The sequence below is a fragment of the Leguminivora glycinivorella genome, chromosome 10 (genome assembly GCF_023078275.1).
Source record: "Leguminivora glycinivorella isolate SPB_JAAS2020 chromosome 10, LegGlyc_1.1, whole genome shotgun sequence".
Classification (NCBI taxonomy): domain Eukaryota; kingdom Metazoa; phylum Arthropoda; class Insecta; order Lepidoptera; family Tortricidae; genus Leguminivora; species Leguminivora glycinivorella.
This window is the reverse complement of record NC_062980.1, coordinates 2647035-2668953: the sequence shown is the minus strand read 5'-3', so window position 1 is coordinate 2668953 and position 21919 is coordinate 2647035. Positions and strand designations below refer to the sequence as shown.

Below are 21919 nucleotides of genomic sequence, written 5' to 3'. Positions count from 1 at the left end.
AATGTCGATATAAACATACTTAATTATACTCGTATCGACTGAAATATTTGATTTCTGCATTTAGATGCGGATCTTAAAACCAATTTTAACAACTCAAATTCAGTCAAGATAATTATACTATTTGTAGTAAAATCGCAAAAGTAATCAGCTAAACCTCCAAAAGTAAACTGTAAGTGTCTAGTTAAGGGTTGTATTAGAGTAGCCGTTTGAACGCTAGCGTAGAGGCACTTAGATAGAGAGCGAGAGTCAAGACTGGGGTGCAAGGGTGTGGCGATGCGGGTTCCTTATTAGAAAAATGCTTAATCTATGGGTTTTACACGAGGTTTGTGAAATATAGCAAGGCAAACAAGAAAAAATGATTTTCATCATGTATTTATTGGCTTCTAAGATTCAACGCCAACGATCGTTTAAACCGTCACAGACCACTTCCGTGTAGGTATGTGGATAAAGTTGTAAAGTCTTCATATTTCGGAGACGTGGCGTTTATGTGACAGCGGTTGTGTTTGACACGGCGTCAAAAAGGTGTTTATTATGGGATCTTCGGGAAATCGGACTGCCGTTAAAATTGTTAAATTGGAATCTTTCCATAAATCTACAGTATTTGGGTTTTAACTTTGTCGTCCGCTTTGTATGTTTGTTCGTAACTGTGGCTTCGCACGCCCTCAAATGTTTTGGAGAGAAACATTCAATGTGCCTACGATGTACATACATTTTATAAGGCCTACACGGGGCTTTCGCGGCAGTCGGCTATGTAGTAATATCCTTTTCAAGGATTTAGTCCGTGTTCAGATATTTTGAGCACCTCGACCGGTCGGATATATCTGACGGGGCCTGTATGCATTAATTAGGTACCTACGAGAACTTAGGATTCATATACATGTGGTAGTATGTTTGCCGCGCGAGCCTTGTATATCAGTACCTACACTAAATTTAATTCGTTAGTGTATTTTTAAGTACTTATGCCATCTAAATCTACAGAATCAAGCTTTTTATTTCACAAATTATTTTCAGTATGTAGTATAGACGTTGCTTTTGCTACACAAATGCTTGTTTTCACCGCTTCAAACTTTCCAAAAAGCACAGGTGATAGTTCTAGTAATAGAATAGGGGTAGAGGTAGATTACCCATACCACAACCAAGTGTGTCGCTTAACTTCAAACCTGGGTAAATCCATTTGCTTTAAGGTTGATCTGAAAGATAATCAACCTTAAAGCAGAATGGATTTACCCAAGTTTTGAAGTTGAGCGACACAAGTATTTCGAAGCAACTTAAACCATGACTGTGAAATTGTACCTATTTACAAACGTTTTTGTGGCGGGCCTATCTACCTCTTTTCTACTTGACTACCATTGTGTCGCAATTTTGTTTTGCTCTGCATTTTTTTTTACCACTTTTGAAAAAGTTCTGTAAGAGTATGGAAACGGATTAAATCGCGTATAATGAATTTAAAATACATCCCGACGTTTCGAACTCTTTACAGCGTTCGTGGTCAACGGGTGAAGGAAAAATTAAAATGTGCAAAAGCTACCCACATACAAGAAATATTAACGAACCATGACCACAAATAATATAGATTTCTAAGGCAGGTTCACACACTATTAATAAAGGTAGTTATACAATATTCAAAAAATTTACCATTACTATGTTAAAAAATAATTAACCAATTAATCTACACAAAATTGACAAAGAACAAACTGCAAATGTCCAACACCATACAACACAAATGCCTCACAGCCTTCGTCGTGCTTGTTCCATTATCAGATGTACTACTGGATCCCAAGCCGGTGGTAAAGTAAAGCCATCCTCTCTATTAAAGTTTGGATATTTTTTTATCTCAATGGCCTCTCGCAACATTCTGGGTATATATCGCTTCTCCTTAGCAAGAACCAGAGGCTTGTCAAACTTTATAGCATGATTGACTTTATCCATGACATGTTCAGAGACTGCAGACCTTTGCCGACGGTGCTTGACATCCGCTATGTGTTCCTTCACCCGTGTGGAAATGCTTCGTTTCGTCTGTCCCACATATGACAGGCCGCACTCACAGTCTAGCCTGTACACTCCCGCATTTTGTAGAGGAGTTTGACATTTCACAGGCCTCAGGAATCGGAGGTCGGTCGTCTCAGGACGTCGGGATGTATTTTAAATTCATTATACGCGATTTAATCCGTTTCCATAGTTTTATTTCATGAGTAACTATCGCGGTAACCGAAGATAATATTCTGTAAGAGGTTAAAAAGTATTCTTGGCCACTCCAATAAAATTATCTGATCTAGGTATCAGCTTCATATCTAGGCAGCTAGGTATCATACTTAGCTGCAAGTTTCAAAAATATTTTACACGTTCAAAAGTGGTCAAAATATGCGGACGAAATCATAGTTGGAAGCATGAGTAGTGAATTCATGTTGTTCCGTCTCTTATATGTTTAGTATGTGCACAGACTTTATGTGCTTTCAATGGTTATTTCATGCTGATATCACGGGTTTACTGGTGAAACCCGATAAATCGAGATAATTTGTCCTTGAAATAACAACATTGTGGAAATTGCACATAGGTCGAATTTCAAAAACCAGTTTGCTCAACTTATCGGGTTCACCAGTAAACCCTCGGTATATGAGAATAGGTATAAATTTTTTAAGCGGCGTTCAAATACTGGTTAGTAGAAATTGTGATTACACTCGAAACCTATAATTTGAATGCAATTTTAAATTCGCTATTATTTACTTTATATTAAAGTATTATCTTAGGCTAAGGTCGCCTTTTCTTCTGGAAGCACGTCCATGATATAGGCAGCGAACGTTAAATTTACTTTGCTGTTAATATTGTCATAGTAAAAAAGAACAGTCATCCATTATTGGAAATATAAAATAAGCTTTATTAAATCCTCAATTTGTGAGGGTAGTTAAGGAACTTGGCTGCTTGTACCTGATGACTGCTCCTTTTACTGTGACACTTACCGGTTGTAATTTAATACTCCGGTTTATACCAAATTTATAATTGGCAATACTTTTTATATCATAAGTATAAGGTATAAGACTAGGTTAGTGAAACGGGGACGATCCCACTTCTGATACTCTTGAACTGTTTGGGCGCCACAGTTGGCAACAATTTATCAAACTGACTTTAGAGTTTTATTAATGAAATAAAGTTGAAAATTGGTTGAATTAGTATGCCACTGTATCGCGCTTTTAAGCATCCGTCTATTTCACAAAAGCTATGTTAGAAAAGGATAAATGCTGTCACCTTGATATTATTCAACTGTGGTTCCAAAATAATTAAGTATAATATGCCGACATTGTACCTAACTACAATAGCGTGCTTTCTGTGTCCTACTATGTCTGCCGTTTACAATAGATACAGTAGTTAGATATTATCACCACATAAGCATTTACAGGTTTTGTTCACTGTTCATAAGCGCATTTATTTATCGACTTGAGAATCATTCCTAATTATAATATGGTAACATGCCTCGATCCATTTTGTATGTTTAGTAATCGTGAAATAGCTCAAATAAAAATGTATTTCCTTTGTATCTGTATGTTAAATTTAGCAGTTTTATTAGGAATGAAGTGTTATGTCTCATACCACGGAAGAAAAAACATACTTGGTGGCCACCGACGTATATCAAAAACAAAAAATTTAAGAAAGAAACAAACGGTCTTGTACAATAATATTAGTAAGTACATATTATTTTTATTAAAATCTAAACCTGTGTTTTAAATATAATGCAGTGCAAATAGTGAGTAACACATTTTACCTTATAAATCTATTACACTATGATAACAATAACTTTAGTGATGCTTATCCAATTCATTTATCTAAAATAAATGTGCTTAAAAGGAAAATCAATAGCTTGAAGGAATATCATATAAGTAAATTAATTTATGTTGTTGTTTCTAAGTCGAGAAGTTCCTTTGTTAGTTAGTTTTTTTAACTAAAGGAATTATCAAAGAAATATGTATATTATTAGCAGTGAACAGAACCATCCATAACACTTCCAACGATCAAAATTATATTGCCTCGAATCTCACCGCGTTGTGTTAATATAATATATAAATGATGTATATGTGCAGACATTTAATCAAACTAAAAAGGATATGTACTTTGAATCTCATTTTATTCCAAAATTATTGTAAGTGCAATATTATGATTAGTTTATAATTATGTATAGTTATTTTTCTATTAAGGTAGCGTCAGCAAAATGTTATAACCTTGGATGAAAAATTAAATTAAAAATGTCTTTGTAGTCGACAGTACTTGTGCGACTGTTGTAAAATACCTTTGTATGAAATGATGAAGGTACAGTCGCGTTCAGTGACATCTAAACACTTAATTTGAACAAATATGAACAAAACTCTAATATTATGAGAATAATATGTAACTGAAAATACATCCTGAAAAGAGTAGAAATAAAAAAGTGGTGACAGCGTAGTGTCGTCCCTTTCAAACCAATTTGCGTAAAACGGGACGACAGGTGTTGCCACTTTTTCATTTCTAGACTATTTTGCCAGGTTGTAATTGTGCCGTCAAGTCGCGATGGAAATAAAATTCACAGTGTTAAACATTTTGCTGACTTGGTTTCTTCCTTGTAACACTACAGAAATGTGATGACAAGTTTTAAGTACATGAACTAGAATAACATACAGTTGTTGTGATGTTGGAAATCATTCCCATTAAAAGTACATTTTACACATGAAATTGTTTTTATTTTGATCGAACATCCTAAAAATTTCCTAAAGGTATGATTAATTTCGTTTCCCATGAAGTGTTATGAAAACTTTCTTTAGTAATTTCATGTGGACATTTCGAAGTTTTTGAAATTTTCTAAGAACACATAAGTGTTATAGTGAGTTTTATATTCTTTGTTAATTAATAATGATAGCACTTCATACCTATACGAAAAGTACCTACTAAAGTTCTTCTTTTTCGTTCCATTGAATATCGCTTGTTTAATCAGTTTAATGGTTAATATTGTATGACGTCCTGATCTGAATAAAGATTCTGAAACAAATAAATAAAACACTTAAAAGCCATTAATTACAGTGATAACTGACTTAAATAGAAAAATCTCCAATCTCTCAAAAACTTCATTAACAAACAAAAAGTTTAAATTAATGGTTGGCTGATAAGACTTACGCCGTGTCTTGCGTGGGCGACGGTCGCACGACCGTCGCCGTCGCGTCTCATACTTCCATATCGATAAGGTTTGATTTCGTATGCGTCGCATCGCGCGACCATCGCGCGACCGTCGCCCACGCAAGCCACGGCGTTAGCCAGTAAGGCCGGGTCAGTAACCGGTCTATCTTCCTCAGGAACTATTACGTTTGAACCAGCTCGAAGGTAATAAATATAGGAAGGGATAGGGATATCCGTGGTGGTTATAGCTATGAGATCCGAATAAAATATTTTATCATAGATTTATGTAAGACTTACATCCAGGTCCACGTCCTTCAGTGCTTCCTCAAGCGCCAGTATAGCCGGATCATCAGGCCCGAAGACACAACACTCTTCCTCAAAGAACCGGTCTATCTTCCTCAGGAACTCTTGGCTTGGAAACGGCTCGAAGGGAATGGATGGAGGAGGAGTGTCTATTGTGTCCGTGTTGGAATGAAGACTGAGACTGAAAAAAGATGTAAGTATTGTACAGTGAACTCCGACATTGCATGGAGAAATTATGAATGAATTTATTGGTAAATTCGCCGTGCACTTTAACAACAGCACTGTACGTGAGAAGTGAGAACATAGTTTTTAGACAAGCACCTAAGTGTAGACTAATATAAAAATAACCTAACCACAAAATTAAATTTTGAAAAACCCCCTGACTGCAACACAGTAGACCGATTTTCATGAAACATGGCTAAGAACACTCCCGATTAACTCAGCTTTCAGACAAAAAAACTAAATCTAAATCGGTTCATCCGTTCGGGAGCTACGATGCCACAGACAGACACACACACAGACAGAACTTATAACACCCCGTCGTTTTTGCGTTGTTGGTTAAAAAAACCGGCCAAGAGCGTGTCGGGCCACGCTCAGTGTAGGGTTCCGTAATTTTCCGTATTTTTCTCAAAAACTACTAAACCTATCAAGTTGAAAATAATTTTCCTAGAAAGTTTTTATAAAGTTCTACTTTTGTGGTTTTTTCATATTTTTTTAAACTTATCGTTCAAAAGTTAGAGGAGGGGGGGACACACTTTTTTTCCTTTAGGAGCGATTATTTCCGAAAATATTAATGTTATCAAAAAACGATTTTAGTTAACCCCTATTCATTTTTAAATACCTATCTAACAATATATCACACGTTGGGGTTGGAATGAAAAAAAAACAATCCCCACTTTACATGTAGGGGGGGGTACCCTAACAAAACATTTTTTACACTTTTTATTTTACCACTTTGTCGGCGTGATTATTATACATATTGGTACCAAATTTCAGCTTTCTAGTGCTAACGGTCACTGAGATTATCCGCGGACGGACGAACGGACAGACAGACAGGACGAAACTATAAGGGTTCCTAGTTGACTACGGAACTCTAAAAAGATAGATGTACCGTTAAAAGGGGTCATTAGTGATGGACGGGGTGAATAGGGATGAAACTTTAAATGTGGTTTACCTAACATTTAATAAATATCTCCTTACGCAACGCAATCATAACAATTGTATTGTTTTTTTCAATGCCAGTGTTTTGTAAATAAATTGTCAGGAAAATGACACGTTTTGTCGCTATGCCTTTCACGGTCATGCCTTTTCACCCTATTTGACGATATTTAATTTCTATACGTTGTGGTTGTTCCATCCGCTTCTTGTGATGCCAACTGTACTTCCCACTAAGATATATATAATAATATTAATAATGGCTACCTCTAAGTAATTGAATCACTAAGTTGGTATGGTTTCTCGTTTTCCTCGTTTTAATGTTAACACACGTAACTTTTCCTCGAGGGATACCTTATGGGTTATTATCGATCTTCCGTGACCAACTTAAGAAGGTAAAGTTTCAATTAGTTCGATCAGCGTAGTCTTATCTCATCTGACCGCGCAACGACATTAGATTTATTTTCTCTGTTTTTCTCGTACACTTTAACTTTTGAAATGTTGAATGAAGACTGTAAACATCACACGCGTATTTTTCTCTTATAGCATCTCTAATAGAGTCCGGACTCAAGTTAAATATATACTCTTGCACACCTACTTTCAATACTTTGTTTTTCAATATTTCGTTTGTGTTTCAATACTTTCAATGTCAACTTTAGTAGAATATGATGTCAAATTAAAAAAATGGAGCCGTGAACAGTTGATATCCCACATGTTTAACTTACTTTATTCATACTTAATTTATCGATAATCATCATTCATCATCATTTCAGCCATTAATCGCCCACTGCTGAGCATAGGCCTCCCTTCGTGTACGCCACTTATCCCGGTCCTGGACTAATCCCATCCAGAAGTGCCCAGCAGTTTTTCGAATGTCAATATATCAATAATACTTATATTTAACACGGCAGCATCAAACCTTAAAAAACTTGAAAATTCGCAACTAACCTGTTAAGTGTGGCGGTGTGTTCGGGAGGAAACGCGGCCCAGCCAATCCTCATCTGCTCCCAGGGATCGCTTAAATCCAGCCGTTTGTACTGAAAATCAATTACAAAATTATATAGGTACCTATTCAGACGGTCTAGCTGAACATAAACCATGAACAAATGAGCAATAGCCATCGGATGAACGATCTGATAAAATAATATAGGTACCTAAACCTGTAGTACCCATACCTGTACTAGTACACGTTGGTATAATAATCAGATGCAGAGAAACAAAATTAATTCTTCTCCCCTGCTACCGAATTTCTATGCAAAGGGTCCGTAGATAGGCACATGGAGAGCCAGGTTTCGAATTTTACAACCTTAATCAAAACGAGTGGCTTTGCCGTTACGTTACTACAAGAACTATTATTGTATCCACCGAAAATTAGTGAGTTTGATCTCCTACGCTTTAGGACCGAAACAGACGGACTGCAATTTTTATGGGAACTACATGTCGGCATAGCAATAAATTGGCGTGCAGTTCCCATTTCCATACAGTTACAATCCCTGCAACGTCTCAAAACTCTTATAAGTAATACAACTTACCCTCCTATACCAATCATAGTCAAACTCCGATCCAGTCATGGCTCTCGACAGCGCGACACTAGAATCCGTACTAAGACTAGCTTCCAACTCTTCAACTGACGTAACTGAGTCCAGAGAACTGTCACTCAGGCTGATAAGGTCTGGCTCGTATATGTAGGGGGTTAGAGGTATTTCAGGGATTTCTAGGTCGTTCACTATCTCAGAGCGATTTGAGGGAATTGATGCGAGGAATGTTTGGAACATGTTCATCTTTGTCTAGTTTAATAATTCTCTTGTCTATAGATAAATATGGCCAAGATTGGGCATTTTAGCGAGAAAAGATAGAAAAACCATTTTTTCTAAACTAGGTAAATTTAATGTTTATCCTACTCAGAATCACGAGCCCTTTCGATCGTACTAGGTGGCCCAAATATATTTTTTTCACTTCGTTACCATTTTTCAAACATTTTGTACAGCGGTTAAAGTGGAAACTATAGGTACTTATGCAAAATAATAGAAAAAAATGTTGAGACCATTTTTTGTCTCTTGTTATTTGTGCTAGATCGAAAGTGATTCTGAAAACATAAAATTTTGCTACCCTATTAGAAACAATATTTTTGGTAATTCTTCTCGCGATAATGCCCGATTACCAAAGACTATAGGTGATAGTTAGGCAAAACGGTAAAAAAGTCGAAAAAGTAAGACGAACACACGCGTCCCAAATCACGTCGACACCCAAAACTTATTTCACAACGCATGAACTTATTTCGCGTCCCAGACAGTCTGATAGTATTCACGTAGACACGCAACAATTTCGCAAGCTGCTCGAATGTCGGGGGACAGCGTGAATCACATCCCTGTAAGGACTATATAGTTGCGATGGAAGTTTGATCGATACGTGACAATGTGTGCGTTGGCAACTGAAAAAGTTTATTTACGAAGGGAGATTTCTGCTGATGAAATGTCGTGAGCATAGCAAGGATGTCGGCATTAGTTTTACGGAAGTTTCATAATTTTTTCATGACACTTCGTAAGTGTGTGCAATTGCACGCAGACTTAGCGGGAGTTATAGAAAAAGGGTTTTTCCTGAGGAGTTATGAAATTTCTAGTACTTTTTACATTTTTTTTATTGCAAGTGTGCTGAAAAATATTGTGTGTAACTCTGGGCGTGCGAATATCGCAAGCCCCGACATGTCTTCGTGATTTAACTAGGTATATATTTATATATACTGTCGGTTGCAATATTTAACTTACGCCCCATGTTGAACAATGTACTTCAATTCTTTTATTAGGCTAATTTCTTAATCTGTCCTTGTGTGGCGTGTATGGCAACATATTTTCCATAAAATAAGCGATTAATTTAATAGACGTTCTGACTGTTTCCACAGAGAATATTTACATCATACTGCACTTTAGATAATGAATAGTTGAATTGAATACTAAGAAACTGAATAAATTTACCTACATTATGTACATACCTAGTTATTTTCTTATTCATCCATTGAATACGTACATATGGCACTAAATTATTCGAATCACTTTATTATACCTACAAGTTAGATTTTTTTTTCTAGTTTAGTAATTAAAGGTACCTATACCGGTCTATTGAAAATTTCTTATAAATTTGCATTCCATGCATACGAAAAGAGGACGAGAAATTATTAGTTATTACACGACCAAAGGGAGTAGGTATTCTAAATCGACTCAACATCATATTCGAATAAATACAATATGTGTGGATACCACTTAACCTGTCTTCTAAATATCTCGAACGCTTCTAAAATCGAGTGAAATTAATCTTCATCCGGACCGCAGTGCCAAGACTCGGTAAAAACTGCCATCAAACGTTGGCGGCGGCGTCGATAGTCGGAGCTATTCTTATCACTCGTCAGACAAATTGCAATGGCATCGCCAGTACACATAAACAAACACGTCTGTATTTCCAAAAAAACCGGCCAAGTGCGAGTCGGACTCGCCCACCGAGGGTTCCGTACAAACTTTCAATGGTTAAAATAATCATTAGACTTATATTGACCGGGATATAGACCGTGATTATGTGTATTACGACTATTACGTGATATCCCGGTCAATATAAGTCTAATGAAAATAACCGTGAATCATTCAAAACTCTTAAAATAATCATACTACTCATACTCATATTCATTTATTCATTCAACGCCATTTTACACGTCAAGATTTGATTTAAAAAAATAATATTCATACAACAATAATACTTAGAGAATAAATAGACAGAAGATTGAAATTACAAAAAGTTAGGCAATATTCACATAGCGTTAAAAATGCATCAGGAAAAAATATTTTTCTAATTAGGTAATAAAAAAATTGTCATAACATAAGTGTAGAACGGGTGCTCGACCAGCCAATTTTTTAGGTAATAAAAAAATTGTCATAACATAAGTGTAGAAAGCGATAAGCGATTGGTACTTAAAGTTCGACACACTAGGCGCTTCAACCACATATTGCGGCAATTTATTATAGACGGCAGGGTCCATCACATGTGTTAATTTGACCGTAAATTGGATTTCGCCAATTTACGGTCGATACCTACTAACTTTCCGGCATTTCGAATGTTGTACTTGGAACACATGTTGTTAGTTTTGTCACAGAATATATGTATAATAGTACAAGTACAGAAGGCTCACTCCTTTGATGTTCACAAAATTTTATCCACTAGTGCTTTAAAATTGATAAAAGTAGGTGAATCTAGTAATAAAGATCATTTACCACCTGTGGAACTACTGGAAGCAGTGATAAACGCATTTTTTGCGTTGTAGTTTCCTCGCTACAGTGAGGGGAAAAGTTTTGTGTTACACTCGGCTGCAAATGTATTTTACTTCTCGTGTGTTAAAAAACTCGCAAAATCAGGATTCTATAAATAACTCGCAAGTTCATGATTCTATAAATAACTATTATACAAATAACTATTATTGCACCGCGCGAAGGTCGTCGCCAATGAATGGGCCGCGAACTCGCGGCCGCGGACATGTACTTGTAGCGCGGCGATAGAATCGCGGAGTGAGCCGCCCCTGGTTTTGTATGCTGCCAAGTTCTCTCTTACATAAATGGCTACCTGCATGATAACTATTGCAGGCAGTGTAATGAGTGTAAGGATTCTTATTTTTTAAAGAGTTCTTTGGCCGGAGTGTCTACTGTCTACAGGTACCTGAGCAACGATCCTGACAGCTCGTTTCTGAAAGCGAAAGACCCTCTCCCATTCAGCACAACGTCCCCAGAGCTCCGCACCGTACTGTATTAATGAATGGACAGTGGCGAAATAGCATGTCCGGGCTACTTTTCGAGCCACAGACTTTGCAACTCGACCTAAGGCAAAGCACGCACTGCCCCGACTACCACACGGTTTATCTACTTGCTGGTCCCATTTTAAGCCCTGATCAATCTTTAAACCTAGGAAAGTAGTCGTGGATGCCTGTTCAAGTATTTTCTCATTAATTATGAACTATCAACGGCGTGGTCATGCGGCCCGAAAGATTAAAATGCACAAAGTGAGTCTTTTTGAGATTTAAAGCTAAGCCATTCCATGCGAACCATTGAGACAGCTGAGTTGTCGTTTCATTCAAGGCTCGCTGAAGACTTTCAGACGTTGGTGCAGTAACTATGGCAGCAACATCATCGGCGTACATTAAAATGTTGGCAGCCTGTATCGCAACCGGTAGGTCGTTGAGGAGAAGTGAAAAAAGTATGTTAGATACTGACGATTCTTGCGCTACGCCCATATAATAAAGAGTACTATCGTACAGTATGGCCACCCCCACTCCCCGCTGAAAGTGCCGCCAACCCCCTCTCGGTTACCTCACAGTTACCGCCTGTCAATAACACGAACAGTCGACCTGTCATATTAAATTTCACTCATACAAGCATAGTACGTTCACCTACACGATCTAAGACTGTGTGCTAGGAATGCGCCTCTTTCAAATATTTGATCTCCAGTGTCCGAGGTGTGTTAAGAAGCAAAGAAGATCGAGTATTATAGAGTTAGATTCAAAGTAAAATGTGTAATCACAGTGCATAGACTGCCATCTCTCGACGTAGGCTTAAGACTTTTGAACCTCAGTTTTGACAATTTGGCCCATAAAATTTCAAATATTAATATTAGCGCCACCTAGCTGAGCCCTTCTTCTGAGTGGTACTGAGGTAAGTACGTTTTATTCTTAGACTTTATCTGTCTATACGGAGTTATATATGTCTTTGACTAGAAGTATAGGTACTCTAATGAGTATTATTGTATTTAGCGCCGTCTCTCGGTACAATTTACTAAGTAATTTACGCGACTTGAGACTTGTGCGAACCTTTAGGCATGGAAAGTCACATGAAAAGTTGTCGAAACTAATAATAGATGGCGCTGCATTTGAATTTCTTGACTGATAACTCTAATACTAAATTGAATATACTCTAAGGTAGAGCAGAGTCTAACTGGGAAATTACCTCCGCTTTACAAAAGACCGCAATCAAGTAGCACTAGACTTTACTCATTGTTGTGTTCCTGCCGGTGAGTAAGGCAGCCAGAGCTCAACGAGGGTGCGGTATGCTGACGACTGGAGGACCTACGGAAGTAATTAGGACAATAGATCCTTCCTCCTTCCTTCCTTCCTCCTCCTTCCTTCGGTCCTTTGAGTCGTCGGCACCCAGGCCCCTTCTAAGTACAGGTTTGTACAAGTTTCTAATGAGTCGAGTCGGCAACGCACATGTGCCGCTCCTTGAGTGGCAGGCGTCCATGTGTAACAGTGACCGCTTTCCATCAGGCGAACCGTATGCATGTTTGCCACCTACATGGTGGTACAAAAAAAAACTCTCGACGAATTCACCTTAAACATTAAAAACTAAATCAAAATCGATTGATTCGTTCGGGAGCTATGATGCCATGCAGACAGACATGTCAAGCGTCAAACCTATTATTATTATAACACTCCGTCGTTTTTGCGTTGGTGGTTAAAAACAAGAAACCTCCTTCAAAACTATAATAAAACACAACTTTCTATGAAAATCGGTAAAGTGCGAGTCGGATTTCGACATTTCCATACAAAAAGGTCATGAGCGCCTGACGACATGTGATAGCAACGTACACTAGATTTTTACTTTAAAGATTTTGCGTATATTTTGGAAACTATAAGAGATAGAGCAAATAGACTTCAGATTTTGGTTGTCGGTGGCACAATTTTTTTGTTTTCGTATATATACACCATTTTTTGGACCTATTAGGGCAATATTATGGTCAGTGCAGTTCTAAACAGTCTTAAGCGCCTCTTTTTTAGTAGGAACTTAAGTCATTTTGGCAAATGATTAAAATTTTTAACAATTTCTAAACAGAAATGAATTTCTGTCTACCTGTCCATGGCGCTCACAAAATTTCAAAACATTTAGTAAGTACTTGCAGCGGCAGTGAGTGAAAATCTCAATTTGAGTTTTTTTCTCTTAAGTCCGATTTACGCTTGACTGTAGATTTCTAATAGGTTTTCCTGTAATCTACAGGTAGAGGGCTATCTCGTGTATTTTTTTAAAAATTTTACGCTAAGTAGTTTCGGAGATAAGGGGGGAATGGTCATTTTTTGCTTATTTTCTTAAATTACTTCTAAATTACCAAAATAAAAACTATAAAAAAAATATATTTGAGATGCTTATAAAATGCCCTTTCATTTGATATGTAGCACAATATAGTTCTAATAACTTTGATTTTTAATTTTCAATTTTACCCCCCAAAAGTGCCCCCTATGATTAAATTTCGTTTAATTTTATTTAATTATATTACATGTCCGTCTTTGGGCCACAGGTTTACATACGTGTGCCAAATTTCAAGTAAATCGGTTTAGTAGTTTCGGAGAAATCGGCTGTGACAGAGGGACAGACAGACACGCGAGTGATCCTATAAGGGTTCCGTTTTTCCTCTTTGAGGTACGGAACCCTAAAAAGGGTAGGAAAAGCACATGAAACTGATCTGTGATATTGCCCACACCACAATAAAGTCGACTTCTACAACACCCACGGGAATAAAAGGGGTGATGAAATTCTCATCCCGACACCACACCGGTTCGCCTACAATCGTAGAAAAGAAAATAACAAAGTTCCCAGTCAAAAATATATATTATATTATGCCGATCTATGGTGATACCCAATTATAAGTTTCTAGGATGAACTTAGGCAATGTAGTTAAGAGGATACGGTAGCGAAAATGCTAAAATGGAAAGGAGAAGGGGGGGCCTTTCAACTTGGGAATTTTAGTTAAATATACAAGTGTTATTAACTAGATTTATCGAAAAAAAATTGTCCATTAAAAGCAACTCAGTCAAAAGATATTTCAAAAAAATCTTTAAAATCGAGGTTCCGCTCTCGACTCTTTCCTCCTTTAAAACTTAATCAATCGGAACGAAGTTTGAGAATCTAAATAACAATAAAATAATCTATGTCGGACCGTTTAGCTTTTTTGGTTAATTGTTACCAATCTTGAGTATCACACCTTTTTTTGCGCCACAATGAAAAAAGCCGTTTTTGGAAATTTTTCATTGGCTCTAGAGTCTTTAAAAAGCAGAATATCAAAAAAATCAAAACGGTCCGACACAGTTAAAAATAATAACAATTTGTTTTGGAAAAATCATTGCTCTATCTTCAAAAACCAGGGAGGAAATAGTCGAGAGCGTTTGTATGGAGAATTGACCCCTACCGTATCGTCTTAATTAATATTGTTGTGGAACTGGGTCATTCTTTGAAAATATGTCTGCTGTCTCATTCCCCTGGCCTATATATAAAATGTATTGAAATATAATAGACCAGGGGAATGATACCGCAGACATATTTTTAAAGAATGACCGAACTGCACTCAGTAATGAACGGGTAAAGGTCAAAGATAGAGGACACAAACATGGATCGACACATCAAATCGATTAAATTAACTTCATAATCTTCTAGATCATCACAGTTTTGAAAAGAAATTATAAAACGCACAAACAACTTAACACATAAAGATATGGGATCGAGGCTAGCAATAATACAGCATATAATACTTGTGAAAGAATTTACGTACTAGCTCTACAAAACTTAACACAACTAAAAACTCTAAAAAGTCTTATCCGGGCTCGAAGGACGAATAACATACGTCGGTACTGTTTGTGAACACTGATCAAGCGCACGCGCGGTGTTATATCCGTAAAATATGTATGTTTCCTGATGAGACTTTACTTTACGTGTGTAGAGCTGGACTATACGTGTGGTGTTCCAACAGTAGTGTTATTTTAGTGCGTTCCTGACGATGGCAGAGTGCCCGAGCCCGCACAGAGGCAGTGTCTGCCCGACGCTCGCCGGAGCCATTGTGCTGTACTTGTATTTGTTTCGCGTCCTTGTACTTGACGTAATTTCATTACCGACGGAGTGACCATGAGACTTGCGATTTATAGGATCGTCTGATTTTTTAAAAAGGTGTTAATGTGAGCGTTTCATGTGCGTAAACCACTTTAAATTGCAACATAGTGTTGGAATTAGTGTCTTTTAGTGATTTCTAAAAACATTACAGCTTTAGAATTTCTGATAAGGAGTGTAACCACAGTTTAAATTTAATCCGGAGATATCTATAAAATGTGGCTACCGACGTAACTGCGCATCGTAATCGTAACGTAACAAGCCGCGTGCGCAAGCGAGAGCGGCATGGCATGACATATATCCGTCGCGCTTCCATAAATTTCCACAATATCAGCTGATATCTGAACGTCGGCCGCGGCGGTCGTGTAGTCTACTCCCTCAGTGATGCCGCGATAGTGAGCCGCCATGGAAGTGCTAAACGCGTCGCCCTCGCTCCGGCAGCGGGGCGTCAGTGCCAGTGAGAACCATGAGTTAAACCAGTGCCCTAGTGTCATGTCTGCGGAAACCAAGCGACTCCTCCCGCCTACAACGGAGACCATCATGACCAAACCCTTCCCCATTAGAGGTAAGACTAAAAAAATTTAAATTTTGAAAAAACCCCCGACCACGACATAATGGACCGATCTTCATAAAACATGGCTTAGAACACTCCTGACTAACTCAGCTTTTAAACAAAAAAACGAAATCGAAATCGGTTCATCCGTTCGGGAGCTACGATGCCACAGACAGACAGACAGACACGTCAAACTTATAACACCCCGTCGTTTTTGCGTCGGGGGTTAAAAATACGCCAGCTGTTTGAGATTAATGCACCTCGGAGACTTATCCTTAAATGACAGATTTTTTTTAAACCGGTACAATAGATAACCTGTGTTGGTTTAAATGAATAAACATCTGTTTAGCGATTATGTTACTTTGTGGTTTGCTAATGGACTGGGATGCACAGTTATGGTTTGTCTACAGAGAAATAATATAATTAAAGTATCGACTCGACTCTACATTAAATCATGCTTAAACTTGAAGAATAATTTTCTAAACTAAATTGAATGCCGATGACTATATGATGATAATGATGTACCACCCGGTAGGTACATGCCACATGCATCATTCATTATCATTTAATTATGGGCAGTCCCTAATACGAGTATGTATAAAAAGGGGTCTATTTGGATTTACTTTTACAACGACTTCTTTCTTCCTAAGCATCAATGGAAATAATCGAAACATCTAAAAATATGATTTGTGTGATTAGATAAATAGGTACTTAACTACTTATATAAAAAAAATGACTTAGGAATAATTTAAACTTTTAATTAGTTGGTCCTTCGAACCGCATAACTTGCTCGGAACCACAGTATAATAAAGAGTACTATCGTACGGAACAGAAAACATAAATAAATACATACAGTAGGTTTTTACATGTGGAAAATAAACCAGTAGGTACCCACTAAAAACAATTATGGATATGTACAATAAAAAGTACGATTAATAATATTCTTCTATTATTCTTTTGGCTTCTAAAAGCCAAATTGAAATCAATTAGGTACAGTACAAAACAGCCTCAGCCTCAATCGAGAACTGAAATCCGGGGTTCCATTTTTGAATTTAATAGACTGCCCGAATTCGCCACTCGAAAATCTGTGGAAAATGGAGAAATACTATTTAAGTTTCTAGAACTTTACTTTTTCTCCAAGAAATTACTTATCCATTTCACTGTAATTACGAGAGCTAGAAATGGAAATCAAGTTTTATTCAACGCTCGTTTTCAATTCTATTGTAGAATCCTTATTATCTTTGTAACACTGTTTAATGTGCAATAAACTTTAATGTAATTCTATCATAGAATTTAAATGGCTTGTACGTACACTAGGTACCTACTTACCTAGTAGAGATATTAAACGAAATACACGAAGTTTAAAAAGCGGGCCTCTTGAATATGCATACTACATGAATCTCCTTCATAAATAAGTAGACCCCGAACCCGTTCAATTCGGAGTTCGGACCCAGTCGGATTTAGTTAAACTGGATTGATCTGCTCCAGTAATGCTTATTGCTCCAAATGCTCTACCCTAATTTGCATTGTGTTTTCTACAAGGATTATGCAAATCCAATCATTCAATAAAGGATTGTTAGGTATCATTCGTACACTGTAGGTAGAGGTAAGTAACTAAGTACCCATTTTTTTGAAATCTGATTTCAAACTAATCACTGTAAACAGCATCACACTTTGCTAGATAATCGTTCTTTTTAGACTTCTATAGAGCGAATCAAGCGAAACAATAATTGAAAAACTTTGAACTTTGGAAAAATTCATTGCTTTAGCCATATGTTAAAGCGAAAAATTCCAAATTCGAGTCCTGCTCGAAGCAGTAATTTTTGAAAGTTTTCTAATCATGTACAGTCTTCTCAAAACTTATATTTATGCAAGGGGTCACATTTTTTTTAAAGAGTGTGTACCTACTACATTTTCCGGAAAACGTTATTTCCAGATTGAAATTATTGATTACCTATTGCCATTTTTACCATTTTATTTATTCTCAATAGTTTTTTTTTTCCTTTAAGCAAAACCTAACCATGAGCATATTTTCCCATTAATTTTATTTTCCTTTATGTTCCTGTTAGCTTTTCTAGTCGTTCGCATAGTTTCCCATTATTTTTAGAACATATAACATGTAAAATTATCTAGTTATTAATTTAAGCCAAAATATATTTTTAATTCATCGTTTATTGTTTTATGTAAAGTCAATAATTATTTCACAAACCTACCGGATTTCTCAATATTTATGTAAACAGCCAAGTGACTTCTGGATTGCGCTGATAAGAGTGATAAGCCACAGTTTATATGTACTTGTTATATTTATATTCCGATCGTGTAACACGTGATCTCTACGATAACCTGTTGACTCTTGTTAGCGCTGCAAAGGTTCAGAATGTAGAGATAATAAATATATCTAGATGGAAATACTGTAATTATTTAGTAATTATTGTTTACCTATTTTAGTTGAACAATTTTCGTTTCAATTTTCGTTCACCCAAATTAAAGAAAAGGTTCAGGTCATGTCGTATCAGAAGGTGAAGGAGCTGGCAGAAGACCGCACGAGTTGGAGATTGCTCCACCGACAAGAGCACAGCTCTTAAGTTAGAAAAGAAGAATTTTCGTTTATGGTACCTATAGATAAGGTACAGCGGGGCAAATCTCGACGGGGGGGGGGGGGATGTAACTGGCCCATTTTTTCCATGTTTTACAATGTTTGCATTGTTAAATAGTGTCCACTGGTTATATAATTATGGTAGGCGACTAGGCGTGTTAAGTGGATACATGTAGAACTCAACATCATAGTGTAATAATGGAAAAAATCGATCAGTTACAATCGAGATTTGCCCCGCTGTACCTTACATATTTCATTTCATTTATTTAATTCACAAGCAATATAAATCGCATTTGAAATTATTACACTTATATACATATAAATAGCGATAATTAAAACAAATAATACAAACATAAAACAAATATTTTCATTTACAACTTTTAATTCAATTTATATTAAAGTACCTACATTTAACTATAACTAGTGGCAACATAAACAGACATTGTTTATTGTACTCTAATTACTCATTTGTTATCTTAATTATTTGCACGGATTAGTCATGTGACATGTGACTTTCTGGGTCGCGTAGAGCATTAATCGAAGCAGACACATTGAATTGCTAATGAGTTACCTGCTTGAGGTGTTTGTTATGGCAGAGCTAATTTGATGAAGATAATTTATCCTTATTTTTCTAAAAAAATCTTAAGACGCAATACATTTGCTGCAGTTTAAGTCGCAAACACACAAAACATTGTGCTTTTTTTTATTTTTATCCCCCATGTGGTGATGAGTTAATTAACAACTAAAAATTTCACCACCTACATACTTTCCTCCCGTGGGTGCGATAGAATAGAAGTCGACTGTGGCATATACTTAGGTTCCTTTATGGTGGGCGATGGGCTGGCAACTGTTACTGTAATAATAATATCACAAATGGCCTTTATTGTCAAGAGTGATCACTGAAACTTGAGCAGTTTCATGTGCTCTGCCTATCTCGTTAGGGAATGTATGCGTGAGTTTGTATGTACGTATTCTTATATACTTACACAAAATGATTTTGCTATAGTTTATTACTCCAACACAGCATTGTCAACAACATTATTGGCCGACCGATATGTAGGTATATTACATGAGAAAAGGCATTATTTGTATCCTAATTATAATGAACTAGCTTTTGCCCGCGGCTTCGCTCGCGTTAGAAAGAGACAAAATGTAACCTATGTCACTCTCCATCCCTTTTACTATCTCCACTTAAAAAATCACGTCAATTTGTCGCTCCGTTTTGCCGTGAACACAGACCAACCCCTATAGACATCTATTACAAGACGACTCGCGGTGGCCAGCCTTCCTAGTATTTGCACTGATATAAGCGCGGGCGCTCGCCGTGCCCGATCAGTATCGACCAAGTAACAGACCCGAAAGCAGCGCGTGTTTTTCGCACAAAAAAATTGGAAAAGGGTATTTTGATGCCTTAAAGATGTCCACCTGTAGTGTGAAATGATGTGGAAAGGTAACAAGAAGCTCAAGTTTAAAAACAGACGGCATTACATTCCACAAATAAGTCATATTTATAATTTATTCAGAGCCGGCATAGGTCAACTTACATTGGCCACTTACGCGTCAGTAGAGGGACAGTCATACTTCTGTCCCTTTTCATCTGGCGCGACTGCCCGCCGTCCTTGAAACGGCCAATCACAGCGCGCTTAACACATTCCCCGCCCGCTCCTCGCACCCCAAACACTGGTGACTCGTATCGCGAACCAAATATACAAGACTGCCACTCTATAGGAGGTTCTCTGTGGCCGTGAAAGACGGACAAACAAACAGACACACACACTTTCCCATTTATAATATTAGTAAGTATAGTATGGATTGTGTCATATACAATTGCTCTTTTTGGGACAAAGCCACTTGAACATATATCTATACATACATAGGTAATATACATTACTTACGTGCTTTGCGACGAAAATTAACGAAATTCGCGACGCAACCACAGCCACAGAACACGACATTCACACATGACTCAGTCAATGGTTTAAACGTGAACTGGATCGTACCAGTACGGCGTGAAGGCGTGATAATTCTGATTTAAACTCCTCACTATGTTCTATGCACATTTTGTCTACACTGCTAGTTCATGCCAGTATACCTTGGCCTCTAAACTAGTTACAACTATGTATTATGACAGATTGCCTTTAAACTGGTTCATCTGTGTGTTTTTCAAACTCGGAAAGCGACGTGAAAAATTGTTCACGTCATTATTTAGCGTACATATTACATAACAAGTATTTAACAACATAACTTTCACAACCTCTTATAACTCCTGACAAACATAATCAACCGTAAACAGAAGCTATAAAGATTGAAATTTGAATAAATTAACCTCACGTGGACGTCAGAACGTAAAACAGAGACGCGACTCATTTGCAATGTCTACGAAAAATATTAATTACATAAAGCAAACATTGTCATCAGATGTTTGTTTGGTCGTTCTGTTTTGTGTGTTTTGTTTTGCAAGGCAAAATCCATGTAATATTAAATGTAACAGCTGGTAGCGCCAATACACAGCAATTATTTTATTATACAAATTTTATAAAAAAAGAAAACGGTTTTTCCACGCTATGAAAAAATATCCCCGGCGTTAAGCTTAATTTTGATCAACTTCATTAAGTACTAAATCTTACAGAGGTATGATATACATACATAGTAAGCATAATTTATTAATTAGTGAAGACATCAGCATAGAAGCGGTTCTAAAGCTGAGCTATCTAGAGCTTACAATGAGTGATGGAAAAAGAGATTAGTCTCTATGAGATTAGTCTCTGTGTGTATAATTTTGTACCTATGTAGCGCGTGCCCTGTCTAGGTACAACTGTCGATGTTCAGCAGTTGCGATCATCGGAAGGGTCAAGTCTCACAAACATCTTTTTCCCCTCACTAGCTCGGAAACACGTGTTTTGTCCTTTAAATCCTTTAATACCAGCGGGTAAAAACGCATTTTATCCACTAGTGGGTAATGTAATTTGACCTTGAATAAAGTCAAATTAACTGCTTTAAAATTGATAAATATAGGTGAATCAAGTAATAAAGATGATTTACCACCTGTGGAACTACTGGAAGCAGTGATAAACGCATTTTTTGCAGTGTAGTTCCCTCGCTATAGTGAGGGGAAAAGTTTTGTGTTACACTCGGGTGCAAATGTATTTTACTTCTCGTGTTTTAAAAAACTCGCAAGTTCAGGATTCTATTCTCGAACCACTCGCTTCGCTCGTGGTTCAACTATAGAATCCTTTCACTTGCTCGTTTTTCAATTCCACACTCGACGTTAAAATACAA

At 37.0% G+C, this 21919-nt stretch overlaps 3 protein-coding genes across 10 annotated transcripts in view; 2 read left to right on the top strand and 1 right to left on the bottom strand.

The window, feature by feature from the left end:
• Positions 1 to 5477, top strand: part of LOC125230198 (Down syndrome cell adhesion molecule-like protein 1 homolog) — a 102210-nt gene extending 96733 nt beyond the window's left edge. Inside the window, exon 7 of the mRNA XM_048135277.1 lies at positions 5440 to 5477. Coding sequence (XP_047991234.1) covers positions 5440 to 5477 — 38 coding nt within the window. The remainder of the gene's footprint in view (positions 1 to 5439) is intronic.
• LOC125230199 lies at positions 3647 to 20930 on the bottom strand. Of its 2 annotated transcripts, none has more exons than XM_048135279.1 (4): positions 8127 to 8440; positions 7543 to 7631; positions 5434 to 5620; positions 3647 to 5001 (listed from the first exon to the last, which is right to left on the bottom strand). In XM_048135279.1, the coding sequence occupies exons 1-4, from the start codon at positions 8373 to 8375 to the stop codon at positions 4966 to 4968; spliced, it is 561 nt and encodes a 186-aa protein (XP_047991236.1). In that variant the 5' UTR covers positions 8376 to 8440; the 3' UTR covers positions 3647 to 4965. The 2 variants fall into 2 exon arrangements, with proteins under 2 accessions (XP_047991236.1, XP_047991237.1); XM_048135280.1 differs by lacking the exon at positions 8127 to 8440 and adding an exon at positions 20536 to 20930 and having other exon boundaries at positions 3648 to 5001.
• Positions 15256 to 21919, top strand: part of LOC125230196 (6-phosphofructo-2-kinase/fructose-2,6-bisphosphatase) — a 65492-nt gene continuing 58828 nt past the window's right edge. For 3 of the 7 annotated variants that reach the window (XM_048135272.1, XM_048135270.1, XM_048135273.1), the window contains exon 1: positions 15259 to 16056. In XM_048135272.1, coding sequence (XP_047991229.1) covers positions 15897 to 16056 — 160 coding nt within the window. In that variant the 5' untranslated portion in view covers positions 15259 to 15896. Of the gene's footprint in view, positions 16057 to 21919 lie in introns of all 7 variants that reach the window. The other 4 variants (XR_007177500.1, XR_007177501.1, XM_048135271.1 and 1 more) reach the window with 3 other exon arrangements.

Bases quoted from the DNA above. Each gene is read 5' to 3' on its own strand.
- LOC125230199 (XM_048135279.1), bottom strand. From the start codon at position 8,375: ATGAACATGTTCCAAACATTCCTCGCATCAATTCCCTCAAATCGCTCT. The intron at 7,632-8,126 runs GTAAGTTGTATT...ATTGATTTTCAG, and splicing joins ACTATGATTGGTATAGGAGG to TACAAACGGCTGGATTTAAG. The intron at 5,002-5,433 runs GTAAGTCTTACA...TATTTGTTTCAG, and splicing joins TGAAGGACGTGGACCTGGAT to AATCTTTATTCAGATCAGGA.